The following is a 17,179-nucleotide window of genomic DNA, read 5'->3' as shown; positions in this document are numbered from 1 at the left end:
GGGGGGGGGGGGGGGGTAAAGGTTAGAGAGCGGCAGGGCAAAGAAAGGGTTGCAGTGTTGGGGAGAAAAGAGGCATTGTGGTGTGGCCTTTGCGCAAATGGTTTATTTGACTACCTTACTAGCTACTGTCGTGGTACTGTGCGGTGTTGTAGCGAACAAATGGCCCGGTTGCGTTGGAGTTGTGTGAGGCTGGATTCGCTGCGCCGAGTGTTGAATGGTACGGGTCCGAGATGTTCAAGGGGGACGAGGGGAGCAGCGCTGGTATTCCAGAGAGGGCATATCATACTGGCAACGCTCATTCGCCCGTGGCTACCGCATGCTCTACGAATGAAGGCTGCAGCAAATCATTCTATCAAACGCGCACACGACGCTTTTTGTTGCGTGTGGCTCGCGCAGCAACCCTCTACCCAGTTGGTGTGCAACCAAGTTGTGGTCACGCTCAATGTCCACACACACACACCCCATGTTCAGTATACTACATGGCTTTAGGATTTCCAATAACTCCACCGTCCAGAAGGAGACATTGTGAGGGTTGCCAATACGCGCCACACCCACATTATTACTTTTTCTTTTCTTCCTTTGCTGCCCCCCCCCCCCCAAATGATCTCATAGATAAGTGTCGAGTACTAGGCGCGATACAGACATTCCCCCACCCCCCACACACACAAACAGTGATGCCTGTATACGTGAGAAACAGGTTTACAGCGATCGAAATCGACAGATGAGTGAAACATTCGATATATCCATGCGGTGATCTCCCTAGAATAGAGAGAGATACCAGATGCATGCCTGCGGTCATCGAGATCGTTGTCCCAAGCCAACCTCATCCTCCCCACTCTCTGCCTCTATGTTACTTTGTCCTCCCAAATCCAACTACACTAGAATACACGGTGTAGACCTCCGCCCATAGCAATGACCAAGCAGCGATTAGAGAGTATCGGCGTGGTTCACCGTTACGAAACCTCCGATCTGGGGGTGGGTCTCGTAGAAAGGACAGTAGACTCCGGTACATGAGTGCTTCTTTGCTATGGGGATCGAGAGATCGAGATTACTTTGTAGCCACGTACCTCATTCGATAACGCTCTACGGCCCACTCACATCGCAATCGCTGGCGGTTGTGAAACGGGCGTTCCCTAGCCTGCTCACGCGGCGATAGCGTTCAAGCGTGTGGTAGGCGTACGGTAGTTTACAAAATGTGCTTCTTACCATTGCGATCTCGATCTCGACGTGTGTAGACAGCCACCTTTCCAACACCCACACCTGCGCGATCTACAGCCATCGGGATCGTACACCACCTTTGCGACGGGCCTTCCCTTGCTTGCCGTAATTAGACTGCAGGTATATGTCAAGGGTAGTATAGGGCAGCTGACCGTCATCGAGATCGCAGGTCGACGCTTGAACTGCTCTCGTCGGTGAGAGCAAGAGCCTCGTGATCTACGAACATCGGCATCGTTAGCAAGTGCGAAACGGCCCGTCAGACACAGACGGCTATGACGCAGATGGGATTTCAGGTTTGCCTGCTTACATAGTATCGAGATGGTACTACTTAACCACCCACTACGTACGATACACACCTCGCGATAGCACCGCCATGCTCTCTGGACATCGGGATCGTTCACCTTTGTGAAACCATAGCCTTCCATCGACATCGACATCGCAGTCTACCAGGGTGTCTTCTACCACTGGCATCCACTCTTCAAGCCATGCACTATCTGTAACGCCTTGGATTGGACCATGTGGATGAGATGAGTACGCCACTGAGTAATACCTCAAGATAGGAATCCGGAGCAAATGCACATACCACGACTGCCTGTTGCCTGTACGCCTATGCCCACTACACACAACTGGACCTCTACGGACGACGCACACCATTACAACCCGCTGCAGGCAAACCCAGTGGATTGAACCCTTAACCCCCTTTCGGCCTCTCCAAGCGGCACCAACCAAGCGACCTGATTATGAGGATCCTCAACGAGCGCAAGACTGCGTGGCCTGTGTCTCTCTTTCATGTTTCTTTGTTTGCGCCCGAAAAACACTGCTTTGCTTATTTCCTTCTAGTGGGCAGACAGCAATGAGCAAACAAAGTTCGAAACAAGGGGAGGAGGGGGGGAGTGAGCGTTTGCTTTTTACATGGTCAAGGATACCCACTCCCCCCTCCCCCCCTCTCCGCCGAGAAAAAAAAAGAATAACGCTCAAGAATCTAAAAGAAAAAAAGTACAAAAAGGCCGCACTGCCCACCACCCAAAGAAATTCTGGCTTGCTAACACACAGATGACCTAGCAAGGATCACACCAGTCTGCTAGTTTCTGCTTTACCATGTCCTTACATGCACACCCTTTGGGAGGCCAGGCCAACCTTATCCCCCCCCGTCCCCCGTGGCTGGCTGTCGATCGCTCCGACCCCCCCGTCCTTGTGTGGCTGCTCAAGCCACGCATGCCAAGTTGGATCTACACCAGGCCCATGCGTATGACTACACAGCTACGCAACCAGTCGTTTACTCGGAGACTTGTGTGAGCCGGGGATAAAAAAGACATGAAGGAGGGTGAGGGTCATGAAGAGAAAAAAAAAGCGAGATAGAGAAAAAAAAGTGTCCGTGCTCTCCAGCATTGCACTTGCATGGAGCCTTTTGTTCACGACTACCGCTGGTGGGTGTGAGAGACAGACAGACAGACAGACAGAAAGAGTCTTTTCTTCCGGATCTTCACACCCCGTCCCCTCATACCGGCACCTGGACGTCAAAGGCTATGTTGTTCCTTTTTGTTCCTTGTGCAAGACGAAAAAAATCATTTCCTGATGGCACGCCGGATCCCCCCGATCGTGACCTCGCCATCATAAAATATAACTTGGATTTACAGATCGGAACTAAACCACACGTCTTGGATGGGCAGAATGAAGCGAAAGCATTTGTTGTGCAACATTCAAGATGCGAAGGGGGGTGGAGAAGGATGCAAAAAAGATGCCATTTTTGGGCGAGTGGGTCGAGTGGCGGTTGGGTACCGTGTTGTTGGTGCGATGAGGAAGTAGTGCCTGAGGAGTGAGCATCGCGACTAGGAAAGGGGGGAGAGGGGAGAGTAGAGTCGGATATTGATTTCCTGACGATGTTGCCAGGGGATAATCACGTTTTCATGGTCTGGAGGATTTCTGCTCTCTATGAATCCATCTTGAATGATGTTACTCTTGAAAGCTTGCTCTTCCATCTTCCAAGTCTACTCGCTCACTTGATCACTTCTCCACCATATCTCCGGGTGAGAAGCAGGCTACTTCCGGTCTTCTACACATTTGACAAATTCGGCTCGGCTTCAATTCGCATCTACCGAATTGTGCAATGGCGGTTCCGGCAGCGAGCTCGGCCTCCCGGGGCCTTTGATTCTTCTCGAGTGAATGCTCCGCCTGGATGACCTTGCTTGAAGATCTCGACGTTTCTTCTTGACCACAAGCATCACTCCACGTCATCCCATTCAGCTGCGCCTCTCATACTTTTGCAGCACAAAGGGTCCTGGCGGATAAACCTACACGCGAGGTGTCGGGCACTAAATCAACCCAGTGTGTTGCTTCTCCCTTCTGGGTCCAACATCTCGCTTCTTGTCGTCCGTCTACTTCCGCGGAACGAATGCCATGGGGGCTTCCGGTGTTTTCTCAGACCAGCTGTTGCCGCGTTCGTTGGTAGAAACAATCTTAGTCTACCCGCTAGCCCCCCTGCGCGTAGCCACGTACACGTATTCCCAGCAGATCTTCAAGTTTTTTTTATATCAGAAAGTTCCATCCGGCCAGCTACAACCCCCCCCCTTCCAAAACAAATCCCAGATCCATAAGGAAACATGGCTTAAACCTAAATGACGTATGCCCTTGGGGCTTTTGCATCTTCAATATTTCATTCCAATCCAAATTAAAAATAAAATCTTCTCTCTCCTGGGTGCTTTCGGATGTACAGTCCGTGTCTATGTATGTCATCAAACTGCCCCCCTCCAACTCGCTATCACCAAAATAACACAACCTTTCTTTTGAGAATCAGCTTTTAGCATGTTTCACGTCTGCCTGTTGTCCTGCATATTTTGATGGGGGGTGACATGGCAACGGCAGCGGGAAAATGGGGTTTCTACACGCTAGATTGATAAGTAAGCACGTTAGTTTGATGGTTGAACCACACAATGGGGGAAATTAAGTCCAATTCACATGGGTAGGCTACCTGGATGTGTCTTAGACGCCCCATTGGATGCGCCTATCGCTTGTGGAGAGGCTTATTAAAGCTACCAAACCGCGTGTGTTGAGCCGCACCGAATTTCTGGTGTGGTTAGCTGAATTCGGGATTGCGATTCGTACGAAGATGCTGAAGTTAAAATTAGCAGCGTGATTTCTTGTAGTTGAGAAACTTTGCAGTCAGCATGTGAGGCTGAAGTAAGATTCTTTCTCGCGAGTGCCCAATGAAGATAAATCAAGATCCATGGCGTGACCCCATTATCATTAATTACTGTGGGGACGCGTCTCAGCATTCCCACTAAATGCGGTGTCTGTAGACGACTCAGGCGAGTCAGAAGCGACGCACCTTGGGAAATGGCGTGTTGTTGCAGATACCATGTACTCGATAATCGAGGAACAGTGTCTTACTAGGGTTGAGTACAAATTCTCTCAGGGAGAATAATACCTGCCCGAAAACCCGGCTACGACGATAAGGGGTTCCTTGTGAGTAGAGTATGGATTTGTTATTACCATTTTCTATTGCACGCGCCAAGTCTATTTGATAAGGTGCTGTAAGTATACCGTGTATTCATTTTCTGAGTGATTTCGACGTGCGGACGTGGTGGAGTTCGCAACGCAATCAAGTATATACTGGTATATTAATGCTCACGTGATTGATATGAGGCCGCGCATACCAACAATAGCTATTAAATATAACTACGGAGAAATAAAAAAGGTCACACACGAAAGTCTGGCGCTAGTATTCCTGGCTATACCTTTCTAACTATTGCGGATTGAGGCCTGTTCCTTGTCCTTTATTCTATATCATTTCACTAGTCACAATGTATACAGCAATCAATATTACAATGTTAATAAGCAAAAAAAAAAGGACTAGCTCTTTAACATATTCCGCTAGAGACTACATATACTGCAACATATACTAATATTATACACAAGGTAGTGCGTGCATACGAGGGATTGCCTACTCTGGATGTCAATGTGTAGGCATGTGGGGGAGGCAAGCGACATGGCCTTCCCCAAGAGCGGGGTCAAAGGCGGGGTCGCATCTACAGTAACACAACAGCTTGGTATATTGAGTGGGAAGGTGGGGAATATCTCGAGTCAGCAATATCGCTGATGGAGGTGCCGATATAGTCGTATCACATAGCCATGTATTTTGGTAGTTTGTTGGATCTTTGTGCATTAACCGCATAACGCCAACCTGCGTCTTGATTGAATCGGGGACTTTCACCATCACTGAAAGAAAAGCTGTCGTGTTGGAGAAGTCTCAATAACTCAATATTGAAACTCTTTTGATTTACAGTACTCTTCCCATAATGTCTCCACCGGACAAGACCGTCGCGTTCATCGGTACGCCATCCAGCCCTAATCACACACACCCAAACCCACCCAACTGACATTGATATTTTACAGGCCTGGGGGTAATGGGTTTCCCCATGGCGCTGAATCTCCGCAAAGGCCTCGACTCTACCCACACCCTCCTCATCTGCGAGGTATCCAGCTCGGCTCTCTCGCGCTTCCAGCAAGAAGCCGCCGACCAAGGGCCCGTCGAAGTCGTAAAAACAGGGTATGAAGCAGCGCAAAGAGCAGACACCGTCATCACCATGCTTCCCGACTCCAACGCCGTGAAGCAAGTGTACCTCGACAAAGACAGGGGCGTGCTAGCCGGGGTGGAAGATGCACCAGCGGCATCTTCTACAGCGCGGAAACTCATTATGGAATGCGGCACCATTGAAACCAGCACGATACTAGAAGTCGCCAGGGCAGCAGAAGCATCTCCCGCCGCCAGTAGGTTGGCATTTGTCGATGCGCCCGTGTCAGGCGGACCGATGGGCGCGCAAGACGGCACGCTGGCCTTCATGGCGGGCATAAACACCAAGGAGATATTCCCCACGGCGAAACAATATCTCAGTTACATGGGACGCCCCGACACGATTTTCCTGTGCGGTGACGTGGGCGCCGGCACCGCCTTCAAAGTCATCAACAACTACCTCAGCGCGATAACGTCGCTCGCGGCCTCGGAGGCGCTCAACATCGGCGCCAAAATGGGGCTCGATCTCGCGCTGCTAACCGACGTCATCAACGTGTCTGGCGGCCAGTGCTGGGTGACGAGTAAGTCGAATCCCGTGCCGGGGATCCAGGCCAATGTGCCGAGTTCACGGGGATATGAAGGTGGGTTTCGCATTGAGCTGTGTGCAAAGGTGCTGCAGATGGGGAGCCAGTTGGCGGATATGGTCGGCGCGAAAACAGTGCTGGATAAACCGACTTTGGAGGCGTTTGGAGAGGTCATGCGGGATGAGAGGTACAAGGGTAAGGATGCGAGGGTCGTGTATAAGTGGCTGAATGAGAGTGATGAGACGTAGACATGGAGCCGTGGGCTTGAGAACTTGTTTGCTAGAAAATGTTAAAGTCCTGGGCGAACTGGAAAATTCCCGTTTATCATGTTATGATGGAAACGAGCAAACACATGTGGATCAAGTAAACACTGCCTGCTTCATTCCCTCGCCAACTCTTTATCCAACATCTCGAGCCCAACATCCAACGTACTCAGACTCAACAGCGTAGCCAACTCCAAAACCTCCATGATTTCCTCTTTTGTGCCCCCGTAATTCAGCACGTTCCTCATATGCAGCTTGAGGCCCGGCTGGTACATGTGTGTGGCGGCCGAGTCAAACGCACAATAAATCAGTTCCTTGACTTTGGGCTCGAGCACGCCCTTACCTCCCTCATTCGTCCACGGCACAGAGCTGAATTCCGTGTAGGCATCGAAGAAGTCCGGGGCGATGAGTAGCTGTTCTTCCCACATTTTGTTCCAGTATCCGCGCTTGGTTTCGAAATCGTGCTTGAGGGCTAGTTGCTGCGGCGTCATGCCCGACGGCCCTGTTTGGATGGCCTCGCCGCGCTCTTCGAGGACTTCAAAGAGGAGGGGGACGCCCACGGTGGAGGCGTGGATCCCGAGCGTCGATGTCAGACATAGTGTTTCGACAATCTCGGCTTGCGAGGCGCCTGCTGCGAGGGCGGCCCGCGTGTATCGGTGGATGTTGGGCACGTGCAAATGTGTGGCTGCTGCGCTTACGGCAAGGGAAATTAGAGCTTGTGTTTTGGGTGATAGATGGTTGGTCTTCTTTGGTACGGCTGTGAGTCGCAGTGCTGCAGCGAACATTTCTGGTGAGTGTTTGAGCATCCGGGACCACGACTCGTCAAAGGCTGCAGCGCCCAGTTCCGCGTCAAAACGAGTCTTGAGGCTCTGCTGCTCTGGGGAAAGTGCCATGTTGGTGTATGATGGGCGTGTAAGTGGTTGGTATGAGTAAGTGCTTTGAGATGGTCAGAAAGTCGCGGCTTGTAGTTGATAGTTCTTGGACATGGCGATCGGGAGAATCCAGGTTGATCAAAACCGGGGCTTGCAAACAGCTAGGAGCTAGTATCTGCCTATCCTTGACAGATTTAGAATCTACCGACACTAGCTACAAGTTCCAGACGGTGTGGAGCGGGCTCGCGATTAGCAACCAGACCCCACTTGTCCCCAACACGCCGGTGTGGGGAAGGACGGGATCGGTAACATGCATGATCTGCTCCACTCACACCAAACATCAACGTTTACGGTCGCTCGAAATGTAGATGTAGGTCTTTAAGATGTGAATTTTACAGATAAATAGGGCTTACAACAGGTGTAGTGATGCGCTACTTATGGGCATGCTCTCATGCGCCAAAGAATCGGCTGCTGTTCGCTGGATTGTTTTCCCATTCATCGTCATGGGAAAAAATAATCTCGACCCCTTCTTTCTCTAGCAGTCGAATCCTCTGAATAGTCTCCTCGGCTTGCTTCCGGTTAGCATGGATACAGCACACCTGGCCGTGTGTATCGTGCCATTCTCCAATCGTCTTCTCTCCAGTTAACAACCTTCTGTCGTGGCATGCATCGCCGGCCATATAGACTTCTTGGGACAGCGACGTTCGTGCCAGGAGATTAATGTGCCCTGGAAGATGGCCAGGTGCATTAATAATAAGTAGTGAACCATCGTTGAAGAGATCAAGAGCCTCTGGAAGATGGCCGTAAGATTTCCAAGGCCCCTTGAGATTGATTTCCCCTGGTATCGCGCATGGATCATGCCGCTTCGGTCCATAAGCCACGGGCTCCGCTAGTTCCGTGGTCCGGACTTCCGGTAAGAGATCACTTTCGAAAAACGAGTGGCCGCCTCGAAGCGATGGCGAGGTGCCTTTGAGAAGATTAAGCGCACCATGTCCGACGATAAAAGTTGATGTTGGGAAGTCTCGGGGTTCGCCGACGTGGTCCCAGTGTACCTGCCACAGCAAAAATCACTCATCCGCCACCAGCCACGTATGCGGGGTTGCTTACATGCGAGAAAATCACGTAGTCAATGTCCTCCGGCTTCAAGCCGCCCTTGGCGAGGCTCTTAATGACATCTGGCTCAGTGCTCAACGGCTGCCTGGTCTCGATATGCTTTTGTATCGGTGATGCATATCGGTTTACGTCTCTTCTGAGGCCTAGGTCGAAGACGAGTCGCGTTCGTTTACCGGTAGTCTGATTCACATGCTGGATCAGAAACGCTAGAGAAGGGACTGTTCGGCGTGCCTCTCGAGAAACAGGATGCACAAACTGGTAACGTCAAAGTATAGCGAGTGGCCGAGAATAGCGAGTGACCGAAAATGCCAAGCCCCCATCAACCTCACCACCGTTGCGCAACCATTACAGCGCAACAACAACAGTAAATTGAAATTAGAAAAGGCTAATCTATTTAGAATTAACCTCTTCATCTTGCTTGCAGGTGCGCGAGTTGTGTCCAGTCTCACCACAGCGTCTACAGCGCCTTTGCGACGGTTCGCCTACTTCAGCGCTCTCTCCCTTCTTTGCCTTCTTCCCACTACCACGCGCCCCAGACTCCTTTAGAGTTGCCAGTTTCTCTCCTTCTTCAATCATTAGGGTCTCTCCTTTCTATAGCCGCTTTCTTTTGTGTGATCTCCTTCGCGTGGCGGCTTTATTCGCTGCTTCAAGCTTAGAGACCCGTTTCTTAACTAACACCAACTCATGCGCAATAGTAGTCGCACCTTTAACTAGGTTTTCAACAGCACCTAGCATACTTGTTAGTGAACTATCTAGGTGCATTTGAATCCTCTGCTTCACCAGCGTCGATTGCAGCCCTATTTCTAGGGTGTTGCTTGGGGTTTGCGACTGCCAGTGTAGATTTTCAGCAGCAGGTGGTGAAGGGGTGCGCAGCTTAACATCCAGCTTTAATGTCACCACCTCTGGGTCGTGTGGAACCAATCTAGCGCCTTGAAACCCTCCTAGGATATTATCCTTTGTAACTATCTAAAAATAGGCTTGCTAGAAGGCTGGCAAGAACTCTATCTTGGTCATATAGTTGATCCCATTGCGCATCAGCTCCTCGGCTTAGCGCCCATATGCCCTCTTCAAAGGCGAAAAACACCCCACATCAAGAGGCTGCAGTAGATGGGAAGAGTGCGGAGGCATACATAGAGTAACAATCTTTGCTTCTGTGCAGTATTGCTAGAAGTTGACTAAGTTGTGGCTCTCATGACCGTCTAGAATGAGTAGGCGATAGGCTCCAACAGTACGCTCTTTTGTATGCCTGTTATAGTGCTCTAGCCACTTCATACTAAGCTCGTTTGTTGTCTAGCCATTCTTAGAGACTGCGAGAACCCAATCCCTAGGCAGGCTGTCTTCCTTGTACCAGGCAGAGAGGTGGTGCTTGCCCTGAAAGATGATGAAGGGTGGGATCGCCTAGCCAGCTGCGCTGACATAAACCACGCTGGTAACCCACTCTTTATTGCCCTGCTGCAGAGATTTTGGCTTTAATTAACGATTAGAGGCTGTGACTACTGCTAACGAGTTGTGCATGCCCATTATAAAGCCCGTCTCGTCAAAATTGTACATGTCGTCGTCCTGGATCCCATACTTGGCTTTGGTATTCTGTATAAGGTGGAACTAGCCCTGCATAAGCTTAGGATCTTCACAGAGGGCTCTCTTGTAGTCGTACTTTTGATTAAACTTTATCTTAAGCTCTAGGCGACGCTTTATGAATGCTTTAGGCTAGTTAGGGCCAACAAGGTCGCGGTGGCGGGCAGCTAGCAAAGAATTAGCTAGATCCTTGACAGCAGAAAGGCGCAGCGGAAATCCTCTTGCATCAAGATTAAGAATATTCTTAACAATTACCTCCTCTTCTGTTATAAGTAGTTTCATTGAGTTAGGCGAACAATCTTGTCGAGAAGGCTTTCCTGCGAGTCTTCGTCTTAGGGTACGTTTAGGCACGTTGTAGAGAGCTGCAGCGCGTGGAATGTTAATTGTCGCGTTGCATTTAATAGCCTGAATTGCAAGCTGTACTTAAGACTCTTTTGAAGACTTTTTTGAATGAATTTGTTGAGACATCGCGAGTAGTAGTGAAAGTTGATGGGGGCTTGGCATTTTCGGTCACTCGCTATTCTCGGCCACTCGCTATACTTTGACGTTACTCTGGAAGTGAAAAATGTCCGCAGGACAGGGCATGCACTGAAACAACAGCCATCTTCTTCTTATTGATTGTGAGAGTGGCCTGGATCAGCCTTCTGGCGTCTTCGAGTTCTATGTTGTTTGCTGGGAAATACCGGGCTGAAGGTGGCCAAGAGGATAGCTTCACACGGCACATGACCTGTGCCTAATTTCTTACCCTCGATTCAATCGGTACCGCTTAGTTGGGATCGGCTAGATGCACGTGACCGGGTTTGGGGAAGTCGATTGAATCGCCTGGTGGAGACGATTTACCCCACATTAGTAATCGCTATTCGGCTACTATGGATACAGGCGATTCGACGTGTTTTACACTCCCGTAGAGAATCTAGCTGTGATATTGACCTTTTTATCTGGTGTCGTTCGAGTTGAACCCCTACCGCCCCCCAAGTCTCTTTCACAGTCAAAGAAGATGTCGCAATCGAATCAGTTTCAAAGGCTCGGATTGATCGGCTTGGGTGCCATGGGATTACCAATGATGTCGCATTTAGCTAGAAAGCTACCGGAAGATTCGCGCATATGGGTCTATGATGTGGTTGAACAAGCGGTAGACGACGCATGTGCCGAGTTCCCCAACAGGGTATTGAAAGGGAGGAGCGCGAAAGATGTCGCCCAGCAAGCTGTATGTTGAAGCTGAAATGCATGTCATCAGCACTGACCGGCGAGCAGGACATCATTGTAACCATGGTACCTGAGGGAGCGCACGTGCGATCTGTATATCTCGATCCCGATAACGGCGTATGCAGTACTGACATCTCGAACAAACTGCTTATCGATTGCTCGACGATAGACACGGCAACAAGTCTAGCAGTGAAGGATCATGTTGATACAAACTTTGCCTCGGCTGCTTTCTACGATGCTCCCGTTAGCGGCGGTGTGGTGGGCGCGATCAAAGGTACCATTGCCTTTTTCCTGGGCTGCGCAGAGTCGGACCCGAACATGGAACGCCTCAGGTATTTGGCGGGTCTCATGGGCGGGCAGATAATACCCTGCGGGGGGCCGTCGCTCGGTCTCGCAGCAAAGCTGTCAAACAACTACCTCTCTGGCATAATTGCGATAGCCTGCTCCGAAGCCTTTGACATGGGCATGCGCAGTGGACTGGATCCCCGTACATTGGCCAAGGTGTATGCTGCAGGGACAGCTCAGAATACCATATGCGACAAGTTCTGCCCTGTTCCGCATGTTTACGCTGAATCGCCATCGTCTGGAGGATGGAAGCAAGGCTTCAAGGTGCAGTTGATGCGCAAGGACATTGGCTTGGCACTGGACATGGCGAAGAGAGTGGGCTCGCGAAACGTGCTGGGTGATGTTGCCCTGGAGACATATGATGGAGCCGCAAACGATGAACGTTGTAGAGACCTGGACTCTCGCGTGGTTTATCGCTATCTTGGCGGACAGGAGGACTGGCAGGCCACGTCGAACGGCCCATGAGCGGCAAATCAAGTGGTGAGAAAAACCCCTCATTCAGATGCATGGAACTGCATGTACTACTCAGCATGAGCGATGGCCCCTCTCTGCGGCTAGTCGTGCATATTCAATAGTGCAGGCGTGGGGAAGTTGGGGAAGCTCCGGGGTGGGGTAACGGCCGAGAGGGTGCCGCCAATCCGCCCTGCACAAGCAAGTGGCCCAACAGTTACCGTCGTGTCTTCTTTGTATTCCTCCCACAGCCACTCTGCACTGCGATTTCATCTGCTCTCCTAAGCACTGCTAAAAGGCCCATCTCGTGTCACCCAGCCGCCGGCAGCGTCCTTGACGAGCATTGACCATGTCGACAGACCCGAAATACGACGAGCTACACAAGCACCTGTTCGATGAGGGGCTGAAGATGAGACGCAGCGTCGTGGGAGACGAGTACGTCAACCGCGCACTCGAAAACGGATCGACTGAGTTCTCGCGCGCCGGGCAGGAACTCGTGACCGAGATGTGCTGGGGCTACGCGTGGACGCGTTCAGGTCTCGACAAGAAACAGCGAAGTTTAATCAACATCGGCATGCTCATGGCCCTCAACCGTGCCCCTGAACTGGCAGTCCATATCCGGGGGGCCAGGAACAACGGATTGTCGGAGCTGAAGATCCGCGAGGCCATTATCCACGCAACGACATACTGCGGGGTGCCGGCTGGCGTGGATGCCATGAAGACGGCCGAGAAGGTGCTGGACGACATGGCCGAGAAGGGCGAGATGCCTCGAGAGCTGGGCAACCGAAGCGCCCGGGCGTGAAGAGCGCGGAGCTGTGGGACGTGTTGTGTTTATTGATTACTTGTGGCGATGGCGGCAGAGGGACGAGGTGGGGAGGGCGAGGGGGAGGGGCCCCCCGGGGACTGCGCGGCCCGAGCGGCGAACATGTGACTCGCGTGCGTGTGTTGGCAGTGCTCAGCACTCAGCATTGCCGTGGCCTAGACACCCAAATCATCACAATACAAGCCTCTTGCTGCCAGAGACAAGAAACAATCTCACGTCCTCGTTTCGTCATGGGCACACACAGCCCGCCGCGGCCATGCCAAGAGACTGATTGGTGGCTTTGCCGGCTCCCTCAGCACCCCGCATATCAACCGGCAGCACTCCACACTTTAACCTCTTCCCCACACAGCTGCAATCTGTCTCCGACCTTGTCACACACATTATCCCACCGTCTCCAAAACAACCCACACAGGCTCCTGGCTCTGCTCCGATATCTGGCCACGACCGGCTCCACCAATCCCGAGAGCGAGCCACAGCGCTGACGGCAGAGCTGCCATTGGCTCTTCATGGAAGCCGCCATTAGCGAAGGGCAAGACACTCAAGCCCAGCCTGGCAAGAAGGAGAAGCGCTTCCAATGCTCGCATTGCCAGCGCGCCTTTGCGAGGCTCGAGCACTTGCAGCGACATGAGCGCATTCGTAAGTCGAGTCATGAACATCCTGCGCCCAGCCCGCCTCTGACGTGCTTCAAGACAGCGGCGTCAAGCCCTTTAGCTGCTCAGAATGCAATTATTCATTCACCAGAAGGTACGCCGCCTTCTCTGATGCCATGCCAATGACTTATTCTCGCGTCAAGCGATCTGCTCGTGCGCCATGAGCGCCTCACGCATCGCAAAGGTCAGGATAACCAGCAGAATCGCCAGCAGTCTCCTCCCGCTGAGCCTGTTGATACCCCTGTTGAGACGCGCCCACACAAGCGAACGCGCTCCAGCTTCGACTGTGGGCGCCCAGTCCCGGAGATTCCCAGCATGATGTCCTCGCCTGCCGTCATGGAAGTCCAGTCAACTCAACACCCGCCTTCCACACCCCATGCAACCATGACTTTCGGCCACCATAGCGGATACTCTTTGACAGCACTCTCCATGGCTGCCGAGTATCAGTCACTTCACGGCAGCATGGGAAATGGAACTGCGCATACCATGGCTACACCCATGTCCACCCAACCCGAGGCCGTTGCTACTACAGTAGAAACCCACCATCCGGTCATATCCACTGAACCTTCCACGCATATATACGCATCTACTTTCCCGGGATCGCTGGACAATCTGACCATGTTCCTTGATAGTGAGCCATTGGACTCATACCACTTTTCGTCTCTGATCAATGCTGAACAGCCTATGCCGTTCTTCTCGCCAGACTCGTTTGGCTACGAGCAGCAGATGATATCCGACCCTAATAAAACAACGATGCCGACTCCTGCCTGGCGGCATTGCCAAGTGGATGAGCCCCCTTCGCTTTCGCGCTTTGGGTCCCGGTTCCCTTCCTTGCAACCGGATGATTCTACGCAAGAACTACCACCACGGAAAAAGTCAATCACAGATGTTTCACATGGAGATCGGCAGAAAGTCTTTGAGATGCTCACACAGTTCTCCTCTGTCGTACCCTCCGACTTTGTTTTCCCAACTCGACTAGCTTTGTGCAGGTATTTTGCTGCATACATCAACAGCTTCCACCAACACATGCCATTCCTCCATATATCCACCATGTCTGTGGACAATTGCTCAATTGAGTTACTGTTGGCAATGGCGGCAGTTGGCGCACAGTATACCTTTGAAGCCGACAAAGGGGCACAGCTCTTCAACGTCAGCAAAGCGATTGCGATAGAACGGATCAAGAAGCGCGACGCAAGGCTGGTGAAGATGCAAAATCTTTCAGATTCAGCCTCTCCATCCTCGCAAAACATCGAAGCTGAATCCTATATGCGCAGTCCTCCGCGCAAGGTTTCCAGCACGGATCCGCTTGGCCTGCCGCCTGAAGACACTGTTGCTTATGGAGAAGACCTTATGCAGACGTCACAAGCCCTGCTTTTACTCATGGCACTGTCGACGTGGGCTAAGCATAAGGAAATTCTACGAGAAGCGCTTGCTATACAGAGTATCTTGGCCACGCTCATTCGCGATGACGGCCTTGAGATGGAGCCACTCCGCGGCGACATTTCCTGGACAGATTGGATCCACCGCGAAACTATAAAGAGAACCAAATTCATCGTATACGGCTTCTCTAACCTACACTGTATAGTTTACAACATTCCGCCGTTTCTGTTGACAAGTGAGGTCAAGCTTCCACTGCCCTGCAATGTAGCCGAATTCAAAGCACCTACCGAGGCCTTGTGGAGAGAGGCCAGGAAGAAAAGTCCTCCAGAGGTTATGTTCCAGGACGCTTTGAAGCGCTTATTTACAAAACAAGGTCGGGAAGTCACCGAATTCAGTTCGTCTTCTGGCAACTACGCCCTCATTCACGCCCTGATCCAGCACATTTTCTTTCTTCGCCAAGTGGCGCGCTGCAGGTATGACGGCCCCGGCGATCTCAGCGCAGGAGATGTTGCGTCGCTCGAGGAAGCACTCCGAAACTGGCAAACTGGATGGCGCCAAAACCCCGAGTCTTCGCTCGATCCCTTGAACCGGAATGGTCCTGTTGCTTTCAATTCAACGGCTCTGCTTCGATTGGCCTACATGCGCTTGTATGTGGATACAGCGGGCCGAGCGCTAGAAACTAGAGACCCGGTTTTGATTGCCAATGCCTTTCGCGCCGGGCCTGCTATTCGACGCTCCGCCAAGATTACTCGGGCTGTATTACACTCGGCGCATGCGCTCTCGATACCCATCAAGATTGGCTATCGGCTTGTTGCAAAGACTCAGCCTTTTATCTGGAGCATTCAGCATTCTTTGTGCACACTGGAATGCGCGTATCTCATGAGCAAGTGGTTAGAGGCGCTTTCGGTACGGGATCCTGATCCGCCTGTCACGGAGGATGAGAACCGCATAATTGCCATTGTAAAAAGCATGCTGGACGAGACCGAGTTTGCTTTGCCGCCCGATGTCACGCCCAGCTCGCCCAACTTCACGAAACAGCTCAGTGCCGGGGTGCTTAGAGTCTGGGCTATGATATTCAAAGGATCTCAAACTTGGGCTGTGGTGGATATAATCGGCAGTTCGTTGAATCTTTATGCTGATATGCTGGAATCAGGATGAGCCACCTCTTTGTATCAGATATGCCTAGGCAAGAATCTGTCCTTGTTCTGCTCAGCCCACGCTTTGTCGTGCGCCACGACAACCTCGACCTCGACCTCGCCGTCACCTTCTTCCTTGACGTTTCCTCGCTTCAAAAATCTTGCAATCTTCCTGACTGTCTCAGTTGCCGCTTGGGTATCCGCATGTACAGTTCTCAAGCCACCTTTCCCGTCATCATATCTTGCAATGCCCTTCTCGCCACTCAGAATGCGCGGGTCATGGCAACAGTCTCCACCAAGGTACACCCATTTCTTCGGCCCAGTCCGCGCAAGAAGATTGACATGTCCGGATAAGTGGCCCGGCGCATCAATGACATACATGGATCCATCGCCGTAGAAATCCAGCGTAGCAGGGAACCCCGCCAATGGCTTCCAGACATGTCCTTCTGTCTTGCGCTGGAACGCCCGCGCCGCGTCTTCTGGCCGAACAGGAGGCAGTTCGCGCGTCCGATCAGCAGGCAGCTCATCGGCATTGAAAATCTCGGCTGGATACAACGGCCCGTCGCCATGGCCAAGGACATGCATAGTCCCGCTTCCGATGACAAACTGTGCTCGCGTAAAGTCGCTAGGCGTACCGACGTGGTCCCAGTGCACATGGCTCAGCATCACGGTATCAATATCGCCCGGATCCACGCCTCCTTTCCGCAGACTCTCCGCCGCATCGGGACTTACAACTGTGGGCTGGCGCTGCGCAATGTGGTGTTGCTGTGCTTCTCGGTAGCCCGAGAAATCGCGTTTCAGGCCAAGATCAAAGACGAGCTTGGACGAGTGGTGCTGTACGAGGAAGGAGAGAGAAGGCACTGTTGCTCGTTTCTCCGCATCTGCATCCGTGACGAAGAGCTTCTCGGGGAGCGTGAGGTGGCCGGCTTGCAGCGCGGAAATGGTGACGTACGTCTGGTTGGGGGCGGGTGCTGGGAGCACGACGGTACTATCGTCCGACGCCATGATGTGTGAGGCAATTGGAAACTTGGCTGGTTAAGTCACTCCGTGGACC

The 17,179-nt window shown here is 52.0% G+C and overlaps 7 protein-coding genes across 7 annotated transcripts; 4 read left to right on the top strand and 3 right to left on the bottom strand.

The window, feature by feature from the left end:
- Positions 1-5,513: 5,513 nt before the first annotated feature.
- SETTUDRAFT_39073 (uncharacterized protein) lies at positions 5,514-6,560 on the top strand (the record flags this gene model as incomplete). Its single annotated transcript, XM_008026185.1, has 2 exons — positions 5,514-5,547; positions 5,611-6,560. The coding sequence occupies 2 exons, from the start codon at positions 5,514-5,516 to the stop codon at positions 6,558-6,560; spliced, it is 984 nt and encodes a 327-aa protein (XP_008024376.1).
- A 131-nt stretch (positions 6,561-6,691) lies between these two features.
- On the bottom strand, positions 6,692-7,468 carry SETTUDRAFT_160849 (uncharacterized protein; the record flags this gene model as incomplete). The annotated part of the gene is made up of 1 exon (XM_008026263.1): positions 6,692-7,468. The coding sequence occupies one exon, from the start codon at positions 7,466-7,468 to the stop codon at positions 6,692-6,694; it is 777 nt and encodes a 258-aa protein (XP_008024454.1).
- Positions 7,469-7,811: 343 nt separating this feature from the next.
- On the bottom strand, positions 7,812-9,136 carry SETTUDRAFT_47093 (uncharacterized protein; the record flags this gene model as incomplete). The annotated part of the gene is made up of 3 exons (XM_008026202.1): positions 7,812-8,499; positions 8,555-8,815; positions 9,047-9,136. 3 exons carry the CDS (start codon positions 9,134-9,136, stop codon positions 7,897-7,899), a joined length of 954 nt encoding a protein of 317 aa, XP_008024393.1. The 3' UTR covers positions 7,812-7,896.
- A 1,996-nt stretch (positions 9,137-11,132) lies between these two features.
- SETTUDRAFT_108457 (uncharacterized protein) lies at positions 11,133-12,151 on the top strand (the record flags this gene model as incomplete). Its single annotated transcript, XM_008026262.1, has 2 exons — positions 11,133-11,342; positions 11,390-12,151. The coding sequence occupies 2 exons, from the start codon at positions 11,133-11,135 to the stop codon at positions 12,149-12,151; spliced, it is 972 nt and encodes a 323-aa protein (XP_008024453.1).
- Positions 12,152-12,399: 248 nt separating this feature from the next.
- SETTUDRAFT_168738 (uncharacterized protein) lies at positions 12,400-13,026 on the top strand. Its single transcript, XM_008026261.1, has one exon. It carries the CDS (start codon positions 12,486-12,488, stop codon positions 12,936-12,938), a length of 453 nt encoding a protein of 150 aa, XP_008024452.1. The 5' UTR covers positions 12,400-12,485; the 3' UTR covers positions 12,939-13,026.
- Positions 13,027-13,465: 439 nt separating this feature from the next.
- SETTUDRAFT_27878 (uncharacterized protein) lies at positions 13,466-16,147 on the top strand (the record flags this gene model as incomplete). The annotated part of the gene is made up of 3 exons (XM_008026168.1): positions 13,466-13,595; positions 13,649-13,703; positions 13,753-16,147. 3 exons carry the CDS (start codon positions 13,466-13,468, stop codon positions 16,145-16,147), a joined length of 2,580 nt encoding a protein of 859 aa, XP_008024359.1.
- Positions 16,148-16,171: 24 nt separating this feature from the next.
- Positions 16,172-17,130, bottom strand: SETTUDRAFT_27877 (uncharacterized protein; the record flags this gene model as incomplete). The annotated part of the gene is made up of 2 exons (XM_008026167.1): positions 16,172-16,183; positions 16,237-17,130. The coding sequence occupies 2 exons, from the start codon at positions 17,128-17,130 to the stop codon at positions 16,172-16,174; spliced, it is 906 nt and encodes a 301-aa protein (XP_008024358.1).
- Between the last annotated feature and the right edge of the window lie 49 nt (positions 17,131-17,179).

The sequence above is a fragment of the Exserohilum turcica genome (genome assembly GCF_000359705.1).
Source record: "Exserohilum turcica Et28A unplaced genomic scaffold SETTUscaffold_17, whole genome shotgun sequence".
NCBI classification, from domain to species: domain Eukaryota; kingdom Fungi; phylum Ascomycota; class Dothideomycetes; order Pleosporales; family Pleosporaceae; genus Exserohilum; species Exserohilum turcicum.
The sequence above is the reverse complement of the archived record's forward strand: the minus strand, read 5'-3'. Positions and strand labels throughout refer to the sequence as shown.